The sequence below is a fragment of the Ostrinia furnacalis genome, unplaced genomic scaffold (genome assembly GCF_004193835.3).
Source record: "Ostrinia furnacalis isolate ACB-3 unplaced genomic scaffold, ASM419383v2 OfSCF0912, whole genome shotgun sequence".
Taxonomy (NCBI): Eukaryota; Metazoa; Arthropoda; class Insecta; order Lepidoptera; family Crambidae; genus Ostrinia; species Ostrinia furnacalis.
The window spans coordinates 499,487-525,349 of NW_021131151.1; the positions used below are offsets into that span (position 1 = coordinate 499,487).

General features: G+C 40.2%; 1 protein-coding gene across 2 annotated transcripts; it reads right to left on the reverse strand.

Annotated features, from left to right (window-relative positions):
* Positions 1-391: 391 nt before the first annotated feature.
* Positions 392-21,846, reverse strand: LOC114350500 (exportin-4). 2 transcript variants are annotated; one of them, XM_028301328.1, is made up of 15 exons: positions 21,648-21,698; positions 21,249-21,527; positions 17,140-17,967; positions 16,878-17,044; positions 16,373-16,531; positions 15,735-15,841; positions 14,515-14,671; positions 13,208-13,367; positions 11,582-11,751; positions 7,142-7,272; positions 5,686-5,837; positions 5,069-5,238; positions 4,775-4,874; positions 3,811-4,020; positions 392-3,005 (listed from the first exon to the last, which is right to left on the reverse strand). In XM_028301328.1, exons 1-15 carry the CDS (start codon positions 21,696-21,698, stop codon positions 2,532-2,534), a joined length of 3,315 nt encoding a protein of 1,104 aa, XP_028157129.1. In that variant the 3' UTR covers positions 392-2,531. The 2 variants fall into 2 exon arrangements, with proteins under 2 accessions (XP_028157129.1, XP_028157130.1); XM_028301329.1 differs by lacking the exon at positions 392-3,005 and adding an exon at positions 3,393-3,725 and having other exon boundaries at positions 3,842-4,020; positions 21,648-21,846.
* Positions 21,847-25,863: the final 4,017 nt, after the last annotated feature.

The window sequence follows — 25,863 nt, forward strand, 5'->3', positions numbered from 1 at the left end:
ATATTTAATTTTATAAATTTTTACATTAATCGTTTAAATAATAACGATATTGACATTGACAATGACAGTCATGACATTTACTTTTTTTTCGTGCAATTAGTCCGGGATCGAGGCAATTGCTATTGATCCAACCAAACTTTGGCTCACTTTAGTTGAATTTTTTGCGTTCCAAAGTTTATTATTCAATTTATGAATTTGATTTCCTACCTAATTAAATCTTTATTTCCATGCATTTCTCTCAATCCATTTGGAGTACAGGCCTCTATTCTAATTTGGATACAGAACCGGCCGAGTTTTAGCGGAGGCCCTAATAACAAGGCATGCGTTGATCAATAAAACAGAAGATAAACAAGAGGAGGGGTATAATGTTTAAAATTAAACAAATGAATGCTTTATGAAATTTGTACAATTTATTCAATGCAATACAGATATTGAAAAGGTATTACCAGGGAGGTATTAAAATATGTTCTGAGTATTTACAACATGGCATTATGTAGATATTTAGTTTCACTGATAAAACAATCATTCCACGAAGGAACTTAAATATCTCTACGCCTAATAAAATTAACAATAACTAAATAGCTTTTAACTTGCTACAAGGTGTTATAATAATAGCCTGACTGTAAATAAAACTAAAATATCAAGCAGGTACAAGTTGGCTGAAAATATCAGGAAGACAATGTTAATATGGCTGTAATTAAAACGTTATTTAATTATGGTATTGCAAGATTCTTAAGCTCGGGCTACATACAATTCATTAATACGAATATTCGAAACTAGAAATACAATAAAATTGTTTGCTATAAGTCTCTGAGATAACTACAGGATTTACATAATGTTACTCTCAACTCTCTTTTACGATTAATAAAATTAAATGTTCTTGAAAATATTTTTTCTTATTTCAGTAATATTAAAGTTGCTTATTCGTTTATCAAGTAACGATAGGCACACAATTAGACAAGTTTGAAAACTTACTTAGTGGGAATGATATGATAAATAAAAATTGCCATAGTTTGCAAACAATTATAAAATAATGTAGACTTGTTAGTCTAAAAATAAATTGATTGCATCATAAATGTCTGAGTGAGAGATAGATAGGAAGAAAGAGAGAGAGAGAGATAGAGAAAGGTATAAACTTAACAATATATCAAAAACAGATAAATCAATACTTACAACGTCAGTAAAATCACACATATTGGATGCGATGCGACATAATATTTAGAAAGACTAGTTTTATGAAACATTTATTTCTACGTGTGCAGTGACGAGACAAAGAGGTACTTAACATGTATTCTAATGAATTTGGCTGAAAGAAATTGAGATTACAAAGAACTTTCTTTAGACAATGCATCGAAAATTAGCATACCCGCCCAAATGGCAAAAATTACGAGGCTCATTCCAGAAGACACTTTAACGCTAATATATAAGACGGAGTAAAACCTGCAATAAATATTGAAAGTGCATTTTAACACTTCTCATAAAATATGTAAACTCAATACAGTTTACAAATCCTTATCATAGTAGAAACCACAAATTCTCCTAACTAGCCGTAAGTACTAAGTGTACTTAATAAATCTAACTATATTCATAATTATGTAATACCACAGTAAATCTTTACTTCTGCACTTTACACATTCACAACCACTTTAAAGATTTGTTATAGTTTGTTTTTTCGTTGTGAACATAAGATAGCAATTTGCTGACGAAACTATAAAATTGACTTTTTGTGTTACTGGCAAAGAATTTTTGAAGAATAGCTACAATAAAATTTTACAGACTCCAAATGCGACTGTGAAAAGTGTAAAAGAAGAGTCATTAATAATTTAGCCAGTCAATTTTGGAGTCATAAAGCACCCTGTTTAACGTTTAGGCCATTAAACGTTTAAAGAATATTTCTTTAGAACAAGCCTTTTCCGCTTATGGCGCTTATATGCCATATTATACACTCTCAAATATTAATTTACACAATAGTGTTTCATTACAAATAAAGTTTACACAGCCCGTGGAGGGACTTTTCAAGACATTAATTTAAGTACACATTTTATCAACATTCGAACACGCAATAAAGTCTCACGAATACGCAAATCATATTAACAATCAAGTCTTCTTAAAACATTTGGTTCAATTTATTTCAATAACTAGTTTCTAAAAATGCCAAAATTACATTAATATTTTAAGATTACGCTAATTTTGCCACCGCGTCGAGTTTAAGATAGCTCGTCCTGAATCACAATTAAAATCTAGTTAAAACATTAACGATATGAATAGGTTATGTCAGATGACGCCAATGAGGCGTCGTTTCATAATGTCATTCGCTATAAAAGCCTGCAGAGTTGCTACTGCATTTGAATTAGAGATTACACAAAGGCGAGGTCTAGGCCTCGTTCGATTGTCGTTAAACAATCAATATTAGGAAGTACGCGGCGTTCGAGAGCTTCAGCTTTTTTGAAATACCACTGTTGCTCTCGCGCCAATCGTATGACCGACAGGACGCCGATAAGAAGAAATCACATGCAGTCGTCTATTAGAAGTTATTTTACGATGAGGAAGCCGTGCACACTGGCTAGGAACTTATCGAAGTTGTCCTGGAAGCGCAGTTTGTGTGGGCGGAGGCCGTCGAAGAGGACTCCGTTGGTGAGTATGCCGAAGGCTTCTTCGAGTCGCGGCACGCTGGCGGGGTCGTTGACCGCGAAGGCCTCGATCAGCTGACGCGCGAGGCCTTCTAGTAGCGCCGGTTTGACGCACGTGAGCGCGTATATAGCGGCGCCCGCGGCTGGGATGGAGTCCGGAGGGATTTCCATCTTGATGATCAGCATGAGTAACAGTTCAGCTAGGGTTAGAAGGGACAAAGCGAATGGGTTGTCGTCACCTAGCGTGCGCGCTTTGTTGGCGAGCCCGACTATGGTGTCGCAGCAGAGGGTTGACACGTCGTACGAGACAGCGGTAAGTCCAACGCGTAGTGCCGTCACCACCATGTTGTAGTCTCCGATCGGAAGTGTAGTTAACTGCGGACAGAAAATAAGTTGCGTTAATTATAAAACAGTGGCGTTCTGGCAATGGCTATAATTAGGAATAGTTCTTTTTTTCTGGCCGAATGGGTTATTTGAGACTCCTCGCCGGAAAGGCGAGGCCTATCCACTACATCCCGATGATGCCCTCCGGGGCCATGGAAACGGAAATGCGTCTCGCGTGTGACGTCACGTGCTGACGTCACGGCAGAGGGCACGCACCTGGTCGGCGGCGTCCAGGTCGCGCAGCATCCTGTAGGCGTGGTGCGCGAGCGTGGGCAGCGCCAGCAGTGTCGCGTGTGACGTCACGTGCTGACGTCACGGCGGAGGGCACGCACCTGGTCGGCGGCGTCCAGGTCGCGCAGCATCCTGTAGGCGTGGTGCGCGAGCGTGGGCAGCGCCAGCAGTGTCGCGTGTGACGTCACGTGCTGACGTCACGGCGGAGGGCACGCACCTGGTCGGCGGCGTCCAGGTCGCGCAGCATCCTGTAGGCGTGGTGCGCGAGCGTGGGCAGCGCCAGCAGTGTCGCGTGTGACGTCACGTGCTGACGTCACGGCGGAGGGCACGCACCTGGTCGGCGGCGTCCAGGTCGCGCAGCATCCTGTAGGCGTGGTGCGCGAGCGTGGGCAGCGCCAGCAGTGTCGCGTGTGACGTCACGTGCTGACGTCACGGCGGAGGGCACGCACCTGGTCGGCGGCGTCCAGGTCGCGCAGCATCCTGTAGGCGTGGTGCGCGAGCGTGGGCAGCGCCAGCAGTGTCGCGTGTGACGTCACGTGCTGACGTCACGGCGGAGGGCACGCACCTGGTCGGCGGCGTCCAGGTCGCGCAGCATCCTGTAGGCGTGGTGCGCGAGCGTGGGCAGCGCCAATAGCGCCGGCGTAATGAGTGGTAGTAGCAGGCGCAAACCACGCGCACATGTCTCGCCGACGCCGACGGCGCCTGGTGACGTGGTCGTCCGCTGTGCCCCGCTACGGGCGATGCAGCATATCATTTCCATTAGCGCGCAGATGTCCTGGAAAGTCCATACATAAATAAGCTTGGTCCAAAATCCATTCGAAGACAAAAATCACTCGAGTCTTCAGAGATAGAAAGTTGGATGCAATTTAATTAGGGACAGGCGTCTTTCAAGCGTAGGGTATGGTGGGGCACAATGTTACACGGGGTACAATGTTACAATGCATATTTCTCCGTCCCTTTCTATTAGTTATATGATGTTGGTATACACGTTTGTCAACCTCATAAGAGCTGCTGAACTGAGCCGCTGAACTATCAAATATAGAAAGGGACGGAGAAATATGCATTGTAACATTGTACCCCGTGTAACATTGTGCCCCACCTTACCCTAGTCATCTTAATTATCCACGCCCACGCAGCGTCAACGCGGCCACCAACGCAGCTACGCCAAAACTACGTAGATCCGACGATCGGCTGTATTGGCGACGCCAGCGCTACATAGATTCGGCGATCGGATTTTTTTTTATCCACAACGAGGAAGCTCTTGGCCTGCATCTCACCTGATTGGCGTCACTGCAACACTGACCCCCGTATTCACAAACATTACTATGAGGTTTGACAGTGCGCGTGGACGCACAGGGTGACACACAAACCAATCAAAGAGCTCTATTCAACGCTGTGCGTTCGATTTGCTACTTCACTTAAGCAAGCATCGTTTGTGAATACGGGTGTGAGTCAGCGCCGCTTCAACGCTGCGCGTGTACGAGCAATATGACTACGCTCGAAAGACGCTACTATGGCGGAGGCCTTACCTCATAAGCTTCTTCTTCGGCATCTTGCGGAATGCTTGATATTTTCCCGGAATTCCACCTCATGTATACTTCAAATGTAGTATTGCACACTTCTAGGAACCTATTGGAACAAATAACAATTACTAAACATAACTTTTAGTTGACTTGAAATATTTTATGGCAATTTTATTCAAAAAGCTAAGCAACAAGATTTTATAACGTGTAAGTTAAGTCATTGATCTCGGCTGTTGTCGACGCTTTTTCCAATGAAGAAGAAACAACTTTATTCCACCGCAATAAGAATCATCGACGTACTTGTTGACATTCTGCGGCTGTACCGAGTGTAGCATCCGCTTGGCGCTCTTCGCCAATAGATTGAGAGCTGGCAACACCACGCCAGGGTAGTTATGGTAGCGGAATATGATCCCGGGGACCTTGTCTATGGCGCCGATCAGCATCATAAACTGCTCGTCCATTGTTCCCACCTAAAAAACAAATGACGACATTTTTCTCCCAAAAAAGTAATATTTTCTGCCTTCGACGCTGATAAATAACTTCTTGGACGTGTACATGGAAATGTCATGGAAAGTTCTAGGCGCTGTACAAATAGTAAGGACATCAAAATGATTTTAACTCTTCTTCTTCTCTATGGATATTGTGTTTCGACGTTTGAAGTCACGTGAGCATGCATAGCCATTACACGGTAGTAAAAATATAAACCTTGGGTTTGAGTAGGTAGTTTGGTATAGTCTAGCGTGCACATCTAGATTTTAACTTTACATACTTGGAAAAAATATTATAAGACAGCAAGGTTATTCTTAAAAAATAGAGATTGTGATTTCTGTTCTCATTCAAGTATTACCTGACATTCATAGTTTCAAATTACGAGTGATAGAGTGAATACGTCTATATTATGCACTAAAATATTCTACCTCAAGCATTCCTTCAGTGACTCCAATGAAGCAATCCAAAGTGTCCGCTAGCATGTTTCGCACTGGCTCGGTATCGGATTCCATGTTGATCAGGTTCATAAGCTTCTCCTGTAGCGCTACCGTGCTGGATAGTAGACGATTCCTTACATCTCCTAGGGATATAAAACAGTTTATTTAAATACAAGGTTGAAATTCTCGTGCTATGCTCGGAGTTTCCCTGCGTGATCGAATCAGAAATGAGGAGATCCGTAGGAGAACCAGAGTGACTGACATAGTCCGCAGAATTGCTAAAATCAAGTGGCAGTGGGCGGGGCACATAGCTCGAAGAGCTGATGGCCGCTTAGTAGGGAATTTAGTGCAAGAACCCCTCCACTTTGGTATAGAAGGCTCATTTTTACAATAGTGGTTCTTTGGGTGCTCCTGAGTGGATTTCCGTCGGTAGACATCGGGAGCCCCCCCTGTGGTAGCAGGGGGAGGGGGGGCAAGTTTCCTTCCGCCGCGCTTCACTTTAAGGCCCATATCTTCAAAACTATGGGTATTATAGCAAGTGTGGTATCATTTTCGGATAATTGAAGGATGGCGAATTTATTTCTAGAACAAACTTTTTGCCTTTTCATACAAAAAAATTGAAATATTGAGTAAAATTCACAAAAACCAAAAAGTATTTTTTTAATTCTTTTTTATTTTTTTAATCAAGGGATTCGCGTATAGGATCAGGTGCAAGCAACCGACTCGAGTCTTCCCTTTACCCGACTGGTTGGGGGTGGACCAGAGTCGATAGCAAGATGGAGCCTACATGGACCGGTTTGCCCGTAGCTGCCGAGGCTTGCCTGGAAATGGTGAGATGTAAGTGCAAGAAGTAGACTAGTGCAGAAGCTGGTGCTGTCTGAAAAAAACAACTAAAAAGGTCACAGCCGTAACCTTTGTGCTAAAAATATTCCTGTACTATGATTGTGANTGAACGAAAGGAAATTAGGGCCGGTTTCCAGTTCCACCAAGCGAAGCCAATCCGATTTCATTATGGATTCATTCATTATTGGAGAATGATCTGACTGGTCATTCAAAACATTTCTCCGCTCCGCTACGCATTGGTAGAAACCGGGCCTTAATCGCTTCCATCTTCCATCAGGCGAGATGGAAGCCGAGAGCTTTCCCAGGATGGTAAAAAAAACCTGGTGAAAAAAGGGCAAGTATGATAAGTTGATAAAAACAAACGTATATTTTTGAAGCAATGCATTCAATTTTATTGTCTAGAGTCATCCTTTAATCATTATCCTATTCTGGATCATAAAGGTACGAGTATTTTGGCAGTTGAATTCTTTTTATGCAAGAGAAGGCAGGTATTTGACCGCAATCGCACCTGGTGTTAAGTGAGATGTAGTCTAGGATGGTACATATCTGCCCTGTAAGTGCCTATTCACTCTCGCCTTGTTTATTAATGTTCTTTTTCACTAACCTTCAGCATAAGTGGCACAGATGGCGAAAGCTCTGTGCAACTCTTTCCTCAGTTCACCGGGCAGGTTGTTCCCGGAAGCTTCCCACGCTACCAGGTTGAGGAACTCCTCGCAACTGGCCAGGGGGTTTTGTCTGAAAACACATCGAACATGTTTATTGAAGAATGTGGAAGTATACACTTTACCAAATGAAAGGCACTAGACAGACTTAGGCCTGCCGTACACGGTCAGCTAGAAGCAGCTATTATCAACAGCTTCAAACTACGACTGCATAGCCAACTACAATTGATAGTGTCCGACCGAATGTTCGGTTTCGGTTTCGTTTTCGGTTGAGTTTCGGTAAAAACACGAGTTTCGGTTTAGTTTCGTTTTCGGCGGCAAACTTGCCGAAACTACGACCGAAACCGAATGTGCATTCGGGAGTTTCCGCGCTGTTATCGGTCATGTTCGGCGCGTTGAATAAGTGAATGAATCCGATCAGAGCCAATGTCGTAATTCACTCGCTTGTTTGTTTGCTGTTAGTTTTGTTTTGTTGTGGTGTCGAGTTTTCGAGTGATTTATTTTGAATTTGGTATGTTTTATCTCATTTTATGTCGTTATAACATAAGAGCGGGTGTAAACATAAAAAATATTCAATATGACTGATAAAAGTATAATCAAGTTTAATCTAACCTATACATTTTTTTTTGGTTCGCAAATGCTATACGTAAACAAACATTAGTTAAGTAGTAATAACTATAATAGTAATGGCTATCTAGTGCATTTCATGGTGATAATATTATGGATTCAGTTTCAAAGTTCATTTTAGTAGGTATTTATCACCAAGGTATCCAAGTGGCAAGTACAGTAGATACTAACTTACGTACCTACTACCAATTTTGTTTTGAGAAATTAAGGTAAAAGACCCGACCATGGGACGGGTTATGTAGATGTCCTGAATATTGCGAGTAATTAAATAAAATCTAGACTATAAATCCTTCTTTTTCTTTTTTAATACATAATTTGATACCTTTTAGAGTAAAAAGGCACTTTTAGTTCAATTTTAATGCAATTCAAAGAGAAAATAATAAAGACTGATTATAATAACTGAAATTTTTCCCTCAAAATATGAGCCTTGTAAGGAATTTTCGGTTTCGGTTTCGGTTTCGGCCGAAATAGACACCGTTGCCGAAATTCGTTTTCGGTTTCGGTTTCGGTCGTAAAACTTGTTTCGGTCGGACACTAACAATTGAAATGTCAACTATTTAAAACTGTCCAAGAATGACAGTTTTTGTACAATGTTCGCTTAAATGGTTTAAAATCAGATTATTAATGGTACCTATAACGTTAGTAGAACTACAGTCTATTGAATATACAGAAAAAGCCACCGTAAAAGTTATACTTACGTTATATGTACCATAAAATCTGATTTTTTATGTATGATATTTGGGCAATAATTAGAAGTATTTTCCCCAACAGGCAGACAGGTTTGACAGTTCCAACTCCTTGCCAGATAGTTTTTTTAGGGTAGCTCCCAAAGCCACGATGACCCAAACTTCATAATTCACCAACATTATATCCTTTATTGGGAGCATACGCTGACAAACTTTCAGATTGTATAAAATGACGTAGGTCTGGCGTTCACTAGCTCTTAGTCTATTTAGTATTTGCCCAGGGTCCTAAACTCACGGTCCAGCCCTAGACACGAACTTGACCGTACATACTTGTGCTGCGCGTGCGCGAGGGTAGTCAGCAGCTGCAGCGCCTGCGCGGCGGCGGCGGGGGTCCTAAACAAATGGCCGGCCCTGGACTTGACCGTACTGTTAATTACGAGAAATCTAAAACGTTAAAATAACGGTATCGTTGTGGCCAATGAGATGCTGTCATAGTGATATGGACGTAGGATCAAACGTCTGAATAGAGGGACGCGCGGAGACGACTCCGCGCGCTTTTGTGCTAAGTGATAATTGTATCTAAAATAAGGTAATATAATGTGAAAGATGAGTATCCAGTAGAGATGGGTTATACTAGGTAAATTTGATACTAGGTGCACCTATTCCTAGTATTTATTAATACTCGATCCAAATACCTATTCCTCCTAGTACGTAGTAATTTAGCATACTTGACGCGACTAGTGCGGACTAATCCACGTAATAGGACTTTAAAATACAATTTTCTTTGAAAAGATACAACCGTAGTATGAATACTTCTACAGGCTTAGGACTGTCAACTTAAAAGTTGGCGTATTTAAAAGATATCAATTTCATAAAAATATTTACATATTTTTTCTTATTTACATGAATATGGTTTGACTGCGTTTGTGTGCGTTTGCTTCGTCGCGCTCAAATTTGTTTGGTTAGACAGAGACGGAGTGAATCTCTACGTTCGCACATAAGCTTAGCGAGAAATACTAGGTGCGCGTAATACACGACTACGGATTACGCAATAATAACCTCTATTACTTTGATGGTAGGGTCGGAAATCGTGTAATTTATAAAATACTAGATGGATCAAGTATTTAGTAGTCTTCGCCTAGTACTGTAAAATACCTAGTGTGTGGATCTGTTCTAGTAAATACGTCTCATCTCTAGTATCCAGTGTTTTATTTATGAGAATAGATCTACCGGCCTTTAATAGTACATACTTGTGCTGCGCGTGCGCGAGGGTAGTCAGCAGCTGCAGCGCCTGCGCGGCGGCGGCGGGGGTCCTAAACAAATGGGTGGCCCTGGACTTGACCGTACATATGTGATGTATGTACTAACAACCCTTGTATTAATGTGTATGCTCATTTATCCTATAGATATAAGTCGCTTCATTGTATTTTAGCATTCATTAAATAAACGGGATTGACTCAGTTCGGGTGTTTGATTATGAACTCCTCATATGGCGACCCATGCCATTCGAGCTGACCGCGCGTGTGTCTAAAGTACTCGACCGTACATACTTGTGCTGCGCGTGCGCGAGGGTAGTCAGCAGCTGCAGCGCCTGCGCGGCGGCGGCGGGGGTCCTAAGGCCTCAGCCTCGAATTTAGCGGGCAGCGGAGCGGCGGCGGTAGCGGCAGGATCTTATGCGTAAAATCAAATAGACCGGTTCTTGAAAACAGCGGCGCGGGAGCGGGCAACGAGCGGGCAGCGCACTCCTTCTTTTGCCCACAATAAATCAAGGGTTAGGAATAAATTTGAATCGAAATAAAATTGTCGCCGTTGTTCAGACATTTCGTTTGCGAATAAAAACAAATATCTCGACAACACAAATCCGAACACAACACATCACCGCTAAAGCGCCGCGCTTGTTTCGAGAACGGGTCTGCGTTGCCCGCCCCGCTCCCGCGCCGCTGCCCGCTAAATTCGAGGCTGAGGCCTAAACAAATGGGCGGCCCTGGAGTTGACCGTACATACTTGTGCTGCGCGTGCGCGAGGGTAGTCAGCAGCTGCAGCGCCTGCGCGGCGGCGGCGGGGGTCCTAAACAAATGGGCGGCCCTGGACTTGACCGTACATATGTGATGTATGTACTAACAACCCTTGTATTAATGTGTATGCTCATTTATCCTATAGATATAAGTCGCTTCATTGTATTTTAGCATTCATTAAATAAACGGGATTGACTCAGTTCGGGTGTTTGATTATGAACTCCTCATATGGCGACCCATGCCATTCGAGCTGACCGCGCGTGTGTCTAAAGTACTCGACCGTACATACTTGTGCTGCGCGTGCGCGAGGGTAGTCAGCAGCTGCAGCGCCTGCGCGGCGGCGGCGGGGGTCCTAAACAAATGGGCGGCCCTGGACTTGACCGTACATATGTGATGTATGTACTAACAACCCTTGTATTAATGTGTATGCTCATTTATCCTATAGATATAAGTCGCTTCATTGTATTTTAGCATTCATTAAATAAACGGGATTGACTCAGTTCGGGTGTTTGATTATGAACTCCTCATATGGCGACCCATGCCATTCGAGCTGACCGCGCGTGTGTCTAAAGTACTCGACCGTACATACTTGTGCTGCGCGTGCGCGAGGGTAGTCAGCAGCTGCAGCGCCTGCGCGGCGGCGGCGGGGGTCCTAAGGCCTCAGCCTCGAATTTAGCGGGCAGCGGAGCGGCGGCGGTAGCGGCAGGATCTTATGCGTAAAATCAAATAGACCGGTTCTTGAAAACAGCGGCGCGGGAGCGGGCAACGAGCGGGCAGCGCACTCCTTCTTTTGCCCACAATAAATCAAGGGTTAGGAATAAATTTGAATCGAAATAAAATTGTCGCCGTTGTTCAGACATTTCGTTTGCGAATAAAAACAAATATCTCGACAACACAACCCCGAACACAACACTTCGCCGCTAAAGCGCCGCGCGAGCTGCCCGCTTGTTTCGAGAACGGGTCTGCGTTGCCCGCCCCGCTCCCGCGCCGCTGCCCGCTAAATTCGAGGCTGAGGCCTAAACAAATGGGCGGCCCTGGACTTGACCGTACATACTTGTGCTGCGCGTGCGCGAGGGTAGTCAGCAGCTGCAGCGCCTGCGCGGCGGCGGCGGGGTGGGCGGCCAGGTGGCGCAGGCACGCGCCCGCGCGGCTGGCCAGCCGCGACACCACCCACGACACGCCGCGCGACGACCGTCCGAAAGCGCACTCTAGGATCGGCGACATCTGAGATAAAAGCTTGATTTTATCAGGGTCAGGGTTCAAGATAATTACGCTTCATTTGTCTGATAATGAGGGCTATCGTTTTAGCGCTCACCAGTTAGCGCCACTGTAGAGTAAGGTCCTGTCCCTTGCTAGTAGCGAAGACAGTGGCACCAACTGGTGAGCGCTAAAGTGGTAGGAGGACTATCGCATTTGCACTCATGAAGATGGCGCAAATGCGATAGTCCTCCTGTCAATCGCCAGGGATGCCAACTGTTATAGATGACCCAAGCTGAACTGTCCCACCAAACTCAATGACAGGGCGGCGCTACCATCGTTCAACTATATGGTTTCCAACATGGCAAAAATCGGAACCAGCGATCCGGTATTGACGGTGGCGCCCCACTGTCAATGTCATCGATAGGACAGTCCAGTATTTTGGAACTATAGGTACTCGGTTATTAAGTTAACAGCGGACTTATCAACTCGAAAAGGAATCAACACCGTATCGCCTTTCGCGCGCTGTCAAACGCAAGGCGAGGCGTTTACGTTACGGTGTGGATAAGTTGTAGTATGGAGTTTCTTACAAAGAATCCTGACCGCCTCGAGTTGATACGGTTACGATCGCTTTCCGGGTTGATAAAATTGCGACGACTTTTAGTCCCGATTTTTGCCACTTGACGTTGCAAAATCTTTTGAATTTATTACAAATGACAACACGATACTATTTTCAACCGACTTCAAAAAAGGAGGAGGTTCTCAATTCGACCCGTATGTTTTTTTTTTTCTATGTTTGTTACGCGATATCTCCGCCAATTATGAACCGATTTGAACAAATCTTTTTTCGGCGTATAGGTAATACCTCAAGGGTGGTCCCATTTAAATTTAATAATAGAAAAAACAACCCCCAAGGGTGGAAAATTGGGGATGAACTTTTTTATACGCAATATCTCCGCCGATTATAAATCAATTTGAACGATTATTTTTTTGTTGAATAGGTATTATGAAAAGGGTGATTTCATGCGAATTTGAAGAAAATATTTCACCCCCAAGGGTGGAAAATTGGGGATGAACTTTTTTATACGCAATTTTTTTAATTTTTAGTTATTTTTTGTGTTCACGCATTTGAAGTCGGTTTTATTTTTTTAAAAAGGTAATTATTGACAACTTTTATGGCGATTATTACTGGTATAACTAAACGTTCGTTTCAACCAAAGGTAATCCTTTACCATCCATTGCTGAGCAAAGGCCTCCCACAAGGGGCCACAAGGATTTCCACAACAACCGGTTCTGCACTGCCCGCATCCAGATGCTTCATTCACTAGATCATCGATCCACCGAGTGGGAGCCACACGCTATGTTTTCCAGTTCATGGCTCAAGAAATAACTGACAGTTATACCAGCCATGTGCCCCGTCCATTGCATGTTTATAATTTATTATAGCCACAAAAGTAATTCTTCCTAAAACTATTAAACTAACCTCAGAGTAGACTGACGTCTGCGGCATCAAATAAGAGTTGGACCATATCTTCAAAAGCCAAGAGATGGTTGCAGACAGTTCTGGACTGAACACCGTTCCTAAACCAGCTTCCAACGCAGCGCATTCCCACGCGCTTATGCGAAGGATTTCACCCATCAACCTAATAAAGGAAAAGTATTTATTAGTATTTTTGAACCTATTAGACACAAAACTTGTACCATGCGAACAAGTCCGAACAACCTAGATAAAGGCTAAAAAACTTAACGCTATTTATGGATAGCATTGTAGATATAGATCTATTTAGAAAGCACCCAGATGAATACAAATATGTTATTATGCTCATTTCAAAATATTGCGCAAGAATAGACGAAAAATACTAAAAATTTTAAGTGTACGAAGATCAGATACATTCACTGAATTGTATTATGTAAGATTTGCATAAGTATGTAAAACAGATCAGTCAACATGATTTCCTTGTATTTTGTCATCAATCCTAATTCTTTACAAAGCAAGAGGAAAGTTTAACAAAGCGATCTTACATATTCTATTCATGAATACAAAACAATTATGTATACAAAAGCGAATAGTCTATTTACTGCTTATTATCTTATCAGTCTCATTCATTTTAAGTGTTGACTATTGTGTGAAATAAAATATACGACTTACGAGACCAAATCAAGATTTTACAAGAATAAAGCCAACCGTTGAAAAGATACAGAATTTAAATTTGCATGACAACAATACAATCCTTTACTTGTAAAGGTTGAAGGTGATCTTCACAAGCGTAAGTGGAATCCTACATAGGTAACCGGTAATGCATTTAGGTGACGATATTACTATTTTTAGGTTTTTTATCTTTGTTACTTTCAATTTGACTTATATGCCAGTCGCACAGTCGCGACAGCAATATAATTACGCGCGAGCGATAAGGATGGGTCTAGGAAGCTACCTAAGGGTCATTGGACAAAATTCTACGTGCTCACGGACCAGGCTTTATGAGACTGAAATTGGCTAGAGTTAAAAGTAGATCCTTCTGTAACATGTCAATTTATAAACAAAGCTGTTGAGCTTCCTACAATAAAAAAAATAGAATTATGCCCGTTTTCATCATCAATCCCTAATATTTAAGTGACCCTTATGGTAACAGATAACAGGAATTTTGTTTTCATAGGGGTCACTTAAAAATTAGGGATTGATGGTGAAAACGGGCATTAGTCATTCATGTGTATGCTGTAAAATATTGTTATTTCCCTTTACTTCAGTTTTACAGAAAAAACATTCGCTCACATAAGAAATGATGTACTTACTTCAACACCGGGTCGACATTTTCCGTGCTATGGCTCTCCCCAACCAAGTACCTGAGGGAAGCGTCAACATTGGCGTTCTCTCTGATACTGTAGCTTATGATCTCCGGTGGTATCATCACAGTCTCACCCTCTGTGCAGTCTATGGCTAGGAAATGTCCTGAAATAAAATTAAAATAATAAATAAATATCCTAAGACATTTTACACTGTGCCGCTAGCCCCAAACTAAGCAAAGCTTGTACACTATAGGAATTAGACAACGGATATAAACATACTTAACCGATTGAGTCCCAGACGGCATTAATTAATGTCATAACAATTGTTTATGTATTAAGGATTAAATACTTTTTTTTTGTAAATAAATACATATTATACATAGAAAACACCCAGACCCGTCACAGAAATTAAAATTCATCATTTCAATTAAATTAAAATCGAAATGAGACGCGTAAGATTTACACACAATTCGGTAAAGTATTTACGGTTATCTCAGAAACTACTGTGAGCCTGCGAGGCTACTCCTTAGGGATGATTCCTAGGTAAAAAAGCAAGAGTTTGAATTAGTCCGTCGGTTAACTTATCAAAAAATACTCGATACGTATTTTTCACCTTTTCGAACTAATGGAAATTGAAAGAGATAGGTAAAGCAAGCCAAAAGAAAAGACCCGTGACGTCAAGGCGTGCTTAGAAGTGTAGCACTGTGTGACGTCACGCGTAACTTCAACGCATCATAACTTCGTAATTACTTGTTTGATTGACAAATAAAAATATACGTGTCCAATATTTATTAATAATAATTGACGGACTAAAAGTTATTTTTAGGAAAGTAGCCTATTACCGTATTACGTCAACTTTTTTTTTTAACACGAAGTTTCCCTACGATACTAATTACTCATTCTATGACGTATTGAGTCTAGGCGGGGGAATCCGCAAACATACATAAGAAAGCATTGGAAATGCCAAATCTAAAACATAACACATGTTGCAAGTGCACATGCCTGGTATGAATGAAAAATAAATAATGACGGCTGACTCATTCAAATGATTATCATTACTTGAGTAAGTCATAAGTCAAGTAACCACTTTTCTTTAGTTTCAGTGTCAGACTTTGGATTCGAGGGTAGCTAGTCTGATCTTCGTCGACCGCTTATGAACCCACTTTTAAAATAAGCGTTTAATTAAACAATGACAATGAAAACAACAAGGACAAAATAATATTTACCAGTAATCATCAGGATCCAGTGCAAGTCTTCAAACAGGCTCACCAGTTGTTCACCATTGCTTACTGGCAGTTTACCCATGTGCATTAGCTGTAGTTGTCCTTCGAGCCTGTTTTGAAATAAATATTTATTAGTAGCGTGGTAGGGTTCAAAGTTGCTAGTAAACTATAAGAAGCGCCAAATCTTTAAACTTGTCTAACATTGTATGTACCAAAATGAGGTGTAATTAAAAATTAAAATATTATTTTAATATTTACAAAATGCTGTATGTAATTTAGATGTACAGACAGAATCATTAAAAGTGTTTTGCAAATTGAAAACAAATTCATATTATTTGGATCATTAATAGCCAGAGGGTCTGATTCAGTGGTGACTTGCTTTGAAGTAAGCCAAGTAAGCAAAAGATTCTAAAGTCCGGTCGCCGAGCTACTCATCCTTATCGCTCGCGTGTAATTAATTATATTGCTGTCGCGCTCGCACACTCACTGCGGCCGCCCGTCGTACAGTCGCGACAGCAATATAATTACGCGCGAGTGATAAGGATTGGCTTGGTGAAGGCACGAAGGCTTGGGTCATTGGACGTAATTATATCTGCTCGGCGACCGGACTTTAGTTTTATTAACCTCTATATTTTACTAACCTCTTGCTTCTATCTTGCAGCAATGTAAACAGCACGTGGCAGCAATGCGCTGGAGCCTTCCTGGCGATCGCTCCGATCGTCAGCAACACGTTGCTGTGCAGTTTCCGCTCATCTTCCTCGTTGTCATCTTTGATATCTTCTTCTTCAGCTGCTGTGCCTCTGTTGATTAATTTAGTTTTTTCTGTCAGCCAGCATGAACTGTCAAGTTCCTCAACTAGGTAATTTTGAACCTGAAGGGACTTCTACTATGATATAAAAATTAGGTTAAGTTAAAACTAAGATAAGAATAATTTAAATAAAAATAAAATTAACACACTCAATCAACTTCAAACCAAACCAAAATATGAATATATTCTGGAAACAGTTGAAGAACAAAAATTATTAGAAAATAAACAAATTACTTGTACAATCAAATTATTCCAATGCAAAGTGTACCTAATAATTATTTTCCTCTATTGTACTGTTAGGATTTGTTTCTAAATAAATTATAAATTAAATTATTTACCTAGTCCCATCAGGGGGTGCCAGTCTGCATTGAAGGTAAGTGTTGAAGACTTCTATACAAGGATTCATCAAGGTCTCATTGGAGAATCCATCGGGATCGTGGGCAAGGGAGCTCCATGTGTGCAGGAACTTATTCAGAGACTCCCTCCATACTGTGTCTTCATTTGTCTGTAAAAGTATAAAAAATAATAAACAAAAACAGTTACAAATTAAAAATTAACACAGTAAAAATGTTTTTTTTTTATTTTACACCAAATGCTTACCACTTCTTCAACAACTGACGCCCTGATGCATGTACATGTTAAAGATGTCAAATTCTGCAGAAATGCTGGCGGAGTAGATGCTATCATTTGGGGAGCGAAAAACTGAATCAGTCGCCTATGAATATCAGATATCCCAAGCATCTCCCTATCCACTGGCTGAACATATGCCATCATGTTCATAAAACTATTCACATAGTTCTCCAAATACTGCTGCTTTAAATTACCAACATGGACCACAACACCACTCAAACTAGCCAGTTGCACTAGACAGGTTAAAGACGGGTTAGCTAACTCCGGGTTTGACCTCACGTACATGTGTATCTCGAAGAATAATGCAATGAGTTCTGGCTGCATTATAGTGTCCCTCCAGCTTAGACTTAACCGCAATGCTGGGGCTGTATCACTTTCGTATATAGCCTCAAATGCGCCGATTAACCTCTTCGACAGCAGAGGAGAGACATGGCTCCAGCACAAGACTGTTTCAACAATTGTCAGAAGTTGCTTAGTCAGCATAGCTTGCTCCCCTTCAGGCCGGTGTCCAGAGCGTACTATCTGCTCCAATACACCTACAGTAAAACGGAATATCCTCTTCAAATCAACTCCTTCAAATGACTTCTTGAGTCGAAAGTGAACTTCCCATATGAGCCCAACATCGGCAGATTTTACAGTAATAGCATATTCTTGCATAATGGCTAAAATTAGTGAGCAGGCCAATTTTTGCTGACTTATAGGAGAGCTCAAAATCATTTTTTCTAGTTCACCAATTAATGCTCTCCTTTCTCTGCCTCCATCATCAATACTGCCTCTCTTGATGATTATAGCAATAGTCTAAAAGAAAAAAACAAGAATTCTGTACTTATTTTAGGTATCATTCAGGCCAACAATTCATGAAGGGTTGCATTTTATTTGGAATTGGCACTATAATAAGCAAGTAAACGTTCACTTCGGTTTAACCTCGTAAGCCCGGATGTGCCTCAGAAGGAACTGAAACTTTGTAGTCAGTAACGCCGAGACATTTTCGGAGGTGAATTGTAAGTATCGCCGGATGTGCCCTCAGAGGAACTAAAACTTTAGCGATAATTTTAAGTTCAAAAATTTGCGCCTATTGAATAAAAAGAGTTATAGTATATGGCTTAAACTATTCAAAATCAGGTATCCGAACTTATTAATGTAAAAAAAACAAAATGTCACTGTCAAATTATCATTTTTCTTTGACAAGGTGGTTCTTCCGAGAGGACGTGATGTACTATTAATTTTTTTTCTTCACGTAAACGTAGTTTAATTGAAAAACTAACCAGTATAATTAAAAGGGGCGAGCGAAAGGGTGTGTTACTTATATGCGTTTAACGCTGTAACGCTGCCAATTCGCTCATTGCACGGTCTGTCCCGGCCGCTTGCTTTGGTGTTGGCCTTGAGGGAGAGCGCTGGTTGTGTAGATCCTCAAGGCAAGCCTGACTGTTATCCTTCTCGTGGTTGCCGCCTGTTTTTGGTCTGGTTCCTTATGAAACAGACGTAACGGAAATGGTCAGACGCATCCCATGCTCCTTAACACCCTTTTCCTACCCCAATCCTGCTTTGCTTTTGCATTTCCTTCCTCTCCTAGGGATACCACAAACCTTGAGGTCCTTAGCCTCCTCAAAAAGTGTGGTCATGGCTACCTTGGGAAAGTACCATGGACGATTTCCCCCTAATTCAAGGTGTGATGCGAACCGTGCCGATGAACGCGTGGCTGAGAGGGAGCTCAGTCTTGAACGGTGCCTGCCCGAGACCAGAGCGATTCGGTGCAGTATTCAGCTCTTCCCTGGGCATGCGGGGCTCTGCCGAGGGTGACCGATTACTTCCCTAGCTACTCGTGGGAACTTTTATGAATACGTAGAGATGGGTTATACTAGGTAAATTTGATACTAGGTGCACCTATTCCTAGTATTTATTAATACTCGATCCAAATACCTGTTCCTCCTAGTACGTAGTAATTTAGCATACTTGACGCGACTAGTGCGGACTAATCCACGTAATAGGACTTTAAAATACAATTTTCTTTGAAAAGATACAACCGTAGTATGAATACTTCTACAGGCTTAGGACTGTCAACTTAAAAGTTGGCGTATTTAAAAGATATCAATTTCATAAAAATATTTACATATTTTTTCTTATTTACATGAATATGGTTTGACTGCGTTTGTGTGCGTTTGCTTCGTCGCGCTCAAATTTGTTTGGTTAGACAGAGACGGAGTGAATCTCTACGTTCGCACATAAGCTTAGCGAGAAATACTAGGTGCGCGTAATACACGACTACGGATTACGCAATAATAACCTCTATTACTTTGATGGTAGGGTCGGAAATCGTGTAATTTATAAAATACTAGATGGATCAAGTATTTAGTAGTCTTCGCCTAGTACTGTAAAATACCTAGTGTGTGGATCTGTTCTAGTAAATACGTCTCATCTCTAGTATCCAGTGTTTTATTTATGAGAATAGATCTACCGGCCTTTAATAGTACATACTTGTGCTGCGCGTGCGCGAGGGTAGTCAGCAGCTGCAGCGCCTGCGCGGCGGCGGCGGGAGAGTAACGCTGAGATGGGTTCCAGGTCATGCGGGAATCGAGGGCAATGAAAATGCCGACGAACTAGCCAGAGCGGGAGCGGAGGGAACACAATATGGTCCAGAACCCTTTTGTGGTGTTCCCAAAAGTCTCGCTCGAATGACCCTGGAGAACATCTATTTAAACAAATCCTTTATGGCATGGTCAGACACGCCAGGATTAACTCATTCCAAAGCTCTCATAAAAGCCTATGATCGAAAAAGCTCTAAGCAGATCATAGGACTGAGTAGGACCAAAATGCGCATCTTAGTTCGAGCCCTCACTGGACACTGCAGCTTAAACAAGCACTTGTCCACTATGGGACTGTCCGAAACAAGAACGTGCAGGATGTGCCAAGAGGCAGATGAAACGCCACTACACATGCTCACGGACTGCGGACCTCTGATGCGCAAGCGGAGCTTACACCTGGGCAAACACATCCTAAGCCCACAAGATGTAAAACATATCGCCCCCCAAAAGATACTGCACTTCCTAATGGATGCAGGACTCGGAGGCGAACTGTAAGGAAAACAGCGGCGATCACAATAGATCGATAACGGTCGCAGTGATACTAGGACTTTATTGAACTAGAATAGCCGCTCAACACAAATAAAAAAAAAAATAAAAAAACCAGTATAATTTAAGTTAAAATACTGCTAAACAAGCAAAAAAATTATTTTTACCAATTCGAAGAAGTTTTGTAAGATTTTTTTTCGTTTGAAAATAATAGTTCTTTGCAAGGAACATTCGGTCTTGATGGTGAAAGTTTTATTTTTGTTTATTTTTTCTATTGAGATGGATTGAATATTGGACTTTTAAAATTATGATATGATTGACAAAATTTACCATGAGAACGTTCTGATTTTTAGTTTAATAAATATTATAATTAACATGAATATTCACTTTACTTCTTATACATTCTAACCTATCATTATTATATGTTATAAAACCGATAGTACTTTTAAAAGTACTAATAATGAAACATTAAATAAAATTAAAATACTTGTGCCTTTTCAGTTACATTTATTTATATCATTATTGTATCTTTATGTAGTATTAATTTATTAAGGAGGTTACATTAATGTTTTTCTTAAAAGTATAAAATACAATTTATTTACTTTTTATTTTTAAAGTCTGTAATACCGAATGTTCTTTTAAGAGAAAACATTTTTTTATTATTTTTTACCTAAAATAAGGTCTATGCACTATTATATAGGGTCCCTGAAAATATGGGTGCAAAAGAAAATCTCTAACATAGAAATTTTTTTACTCGAAGTGCTCGGCGTTTACGACTTCAAATTGTTCGTTCTTCTGAAAGCACATTCGGCTATACTTAGAAGTCGACAAAATTTGCTCTTCGGTCTTACGAGGTTAATGAATTTATCATAAGTTGAGATGTAGAACATGTAGAAAGTAACATATAAAATACTAAATATCCAGTTAAAATGTCTATATAATAACCCTAACATTTGTTAGCCAGTGAACCAAAAAAAATACTCCCTTAATTTTGCAGACAATCATATTTACCTGCAATAACTTTTCTCTCAGGAATGGAGGTGTATCTGACCTAAGAAGAAAATTCAACAAGTATTCCCTCAGGGATGAAATATCATTTGCAGACAATAAGCTCCATTCTCTAATTAACGCTGACTTCAATAACCCAGCTGCCTCAAACAGCACATAGTCAGAAGAAGACTTCTCCAAGAGTTCCCTGCACAGCTGGTAGGGGTTTTTAGTGCTCCGGAATTCCAGGAATACGCTTTCTGCCTGGTGGCGCTGCTGCGATGACACCATTTCTGGCGGTGCCTATAAAAATAATAGGTAAACAAAAACACCACGAAGTGGAAATTATTCTACATAATAGAGGCAAGATGTAGATATATAAATTTGAATTAAAAACTACAAACAATAGCCAAATTAACTTACCATCAGCATCTGAGCAGCAGTCTCTAATGTTTGTATTGCTGAGTTTTCCATGTTATTATTTTTTATTTAAACAAAATACTGATTGAAGATGAATTAAAAATAGTTCATTCACTACATCTGAAGAGTAATTAGTAATAATACGATTTACTTATTACATTTTTATCGACAAAATTACCAAATTACGAGTTTCATTTTTTGCAATAAAACGACTGACACTAATGACAGATACAAAAAAAATTCACCACAGACTGCTGAAGCTGAAATGATGTGTCATGTCAAAGCGTAAAAAGTTGCAGTATGTCAGCATTTATGTGGAGAAGGCTTAGATAAGATTTCCATTTCCATATCGGGCTGGCCATAAGGCCATATGCTGAGATTTTTGCTCACTCACAGCACCTCGCAGAATCGCAGATACTTTTGCCGGACAATATGAATCTGAAACTTGATTTGCTTGCTTAGTCAATCAAGATAATTACTGATATGCTTAGATTAATAAAGCCTGATATGATTCCTCAACCTCAGCATGACCTCAGTCATTAATTTCAACATCATTGCAATAATAATCATCATTTCAGCCACAGGAGGGTATTTCGCCAAAAATGGTCAATTTTGCCTAATTTCCTTGGCACGAATTTTATTTTTGTTTTTAACTATTTTTTGTTTCCCATTGCATTAAGTAGTAAAAACTAAAGTAATATATCTAAAAGGGGTGTCATAATTCGTTTTAGAAACAAAGTTATGAGGTCATAAATTTTTGGGAGCCAAGGAAATTATTTTAAATATTTTTTTCTCTAAGTTTTCTTCTGTGGTTTGCTTTTTTTTGTTCGACCCATTTTTGTGTACTTTTGCAAGCATTCATGCTAATGAATATTATATCATTACGACCTTTTTAAACAACTAAGGAAGATAAATGCAGTAGATTGAGTTAAGAGTTAAAAACAAGTTTTTCTATATCTATTCTGATACCTATTTCTTAAAATGTATATTTTAAACTTATTCCAATAAAGAAATACTCAAAATTTAACTTTACTCCGAATTATTAATGGTCTTTTATAATTTCCTAGGTAATTTTATGCCACGGAAAACAAGGAAATTAGGACCAAAGAAATTAGATTTATGCCTAAAAGACACCACAGACAAAAACCTATTTACCCTATGCATTTACTATTTAAATCATGGGTTTACCCCTACAGACACTACATTTGTGTAAATAAACAATAAAATTAATCCATTGTTTAGTTGCAAAAAACCGTCCAAAGAAATTGACTTTTTAGTAAACAAAAACCCAAGGAGGGACCTATTTATGCGATTTGTCGCGAAACTGATCAATGACATACTGTCCTGCCTCAATGGCCTCTTGGGACGAAATGGCCGAGTGTAGTGGTGCAGTGCGTTACATTCTAAGTTTTTTCGTTTCGTTACAACAGTGGTCGAAACGAAGACCCAGGGAAATTATACTTTTGACCTGGACAAGAACTTAACTTCAATTTATTTTCTTCCCATAAGTATTTGAAATTTAAAGTTTTTATTTTCCGATAGCCAAACGTTTCTCAAATGTAAAGAGAGTGCTATTAGAATTAAATTACGCTTCAATTTGTTATAATGAGCCTTCATTTAGGCAAACAACTGTAATGGACATAACAAGGAAATTAGAAAAACGACTTTTGATTAAGTTTTTCTACGGTATTATTTGTAGTTTCTGCTATTGTAGTAGCAAAAACAAATAAAACTTTTGATGAACTTTCCCATAAAAATAGTTTTATACAGATAGATATAAAAAAACATGTGTTCGCCTGCCTGGACACAGAAAATTTACTGTTTCGGCGAAATACCCAGGACGTCCACTGCTGAACATAGGCCTTCCCCAATTACTTCTACATCGCACGGTTGGTAACGGCCTGCATCCAGCGCCTTTCTGCTACCTTTAACAGGTCGTCGGTCCACCTTGTGGGTGGACGTCTCACGCTGCCTTTTCCGGTACGTGGCGTGGCCTCCACCATCGGCCGTCAGTTCTGCATACTATGTGCCCTGCCCATTGCCACTCCAGCATGCTAATCCATCGGGCTATGTCAGTGCACTTACTTAGTTCGTTTACGGATCTCCTCATTTCTGATTTGATCTCGTAAAGAAACACCGAGCATAACAATAATGATACCTAATTATTATAGGTAGGCTTTATTAAATTACTTTCTACCTTACCTTAAGTTTTTCTAAATTACAGAGCAACGAAGTAATTATATGAAGGGTAGATTTCAATCATCACCATATAATTTTAGCTTGTCTGACCCACCAGAGATTGAACCCAGGACCTTTAGTAGTATACAACTATTGTGTCGATTACCTAAATCAGGGCTGGCCAAACCATGGCGGGCGCGGCGGCACGCGGTTTGGATTATTGCGGCCCGTAGAATCTTTTTTATCTTCTGTAATTTTTTGGAGCACCTCAAATACATGGACGAAATAATCATCGAATATATTTGAACGGCGTTTTGCAGATTTAAAATTGAGAGTGATATAGCACTCTTCACTCATCCATTAACTATCGCAGTTGAGAGTGTGAAGATTGATTATCAACTGAAACTGTGTGATCGATCAGTCCCCTTTTACAAGGGCAGAACTGAAATAGGACTTGATTTTTAAGCTCCTCGCTGAACGTTTCCCGAAACTGACGAATTTCGGGCAAAAAATGGGCTCGATGATGGGCAGTACCTACTTTTGTGAGAGTGCATATTCAACAATGAAGCTTATTTAATCGAAATACATATACTTTACTTAAACATGCACTGCGCCTAGCTACTACTAATATTGAGGTTGATGTTGATTGACAGAATTGTAAAAGACTAATGCAAAAGTGCATAATAAATAACGATACATATTTTATTACCAATATTTTATTTTTATAAATATTTTGCGGCCCACCAATGTATTTAGTCATTTTTATTGGCTCTGGGTCTCATCTAGTTTGGACACCCCTGACCTAAATAAATGGGTATTTCGAATTAATCTGGGTATACTTACTTACAGGGTGGAATTTTGTAATGCCACCTGGAGGGAAAGTACTCTTAATATTGTAGATAGATTTTTTCTCAAAGAAAACATTCTTTTATTTCTGAAAAGATATAGAACTGCATTCAAAGATTTCCAAAAATTTGCTTGCCACACCCGGGAATCGAACCAACTAAAATCTGTTAAAAATTACACCCTGTATTTTTATTGCATCGATCGTTAGGGTTAAGCATAGAGAAAAGTAATAGGGTTAAGTATAAGGATGAAATCTCTCTAACAAACTTGATGAAATGAAAGGAAAACTATGAAATCTTAAATTATTTTAATTTTGTACAGAAAATTGTATGGTATGGTAACTAGTAAATTTTCGAAAATCTTTGAATGCAGTTCTCATTCTTTTAAAAAATAAAGGAATGTTTTCTTTCAGTATTTTCTATCTACAGTATTAAGAGTAATTTCCCTCCAGGTGGCATTACAAAATTCCACCCTGTAGGTATATTATGGTATTTCGAAATAATGGGTTAAGGTTCGGCCAAACCAACGCGATCACATGCGATCAGTCGGCGTGCAGCGATGGCGATCAATGCATTTAAGTCTGGTCGCCATCGCTGCACGCCGGCTGATCGCGTGTGATCGCGTTGGTTTGGCCGAACCTTAAGTAAATCGAAAGTTATGAGTGATTCAGGTCATATAGGATGTAGGCTCCGCTCCTACACACAATATTAAATGGGTTGACACACCTTGTAGCTTTCACCAAAAAATATACTTACGAATATTTATAATATCCTTATTTGCTTGGATTGTATTGCTTTGCGTTGCGTATACTTTTTATACCTGCCTTCCTATTATTATTATGCCTCCCTTTCTTCATAAGTACGAGTATACTTACAAGAACGCAGTTTTCAGCAAAAAATTAAATTATATTTAAAAAATCTCTTCAACTAAATAAATGCAGCAATTTTAATTTTTTTTATATATTTCACAAGTCTTATATTGACTGCACGCATCTCGTGCGTGAGTGCCAAAAATTGCGGAGATCCATTTCGAAATGTATTCATCAATAAAGCGAAAAAATATTGTTAATTTAATTTTAAAGGTTCCAGAATAACTAATTAATTTCATTTCTAATCCCTTTACATCTAAAATGTTTAAAAATTATAATAATACCTTATACCTATACTCCTAGCTCCTGTCTGGCATTACATGTTAA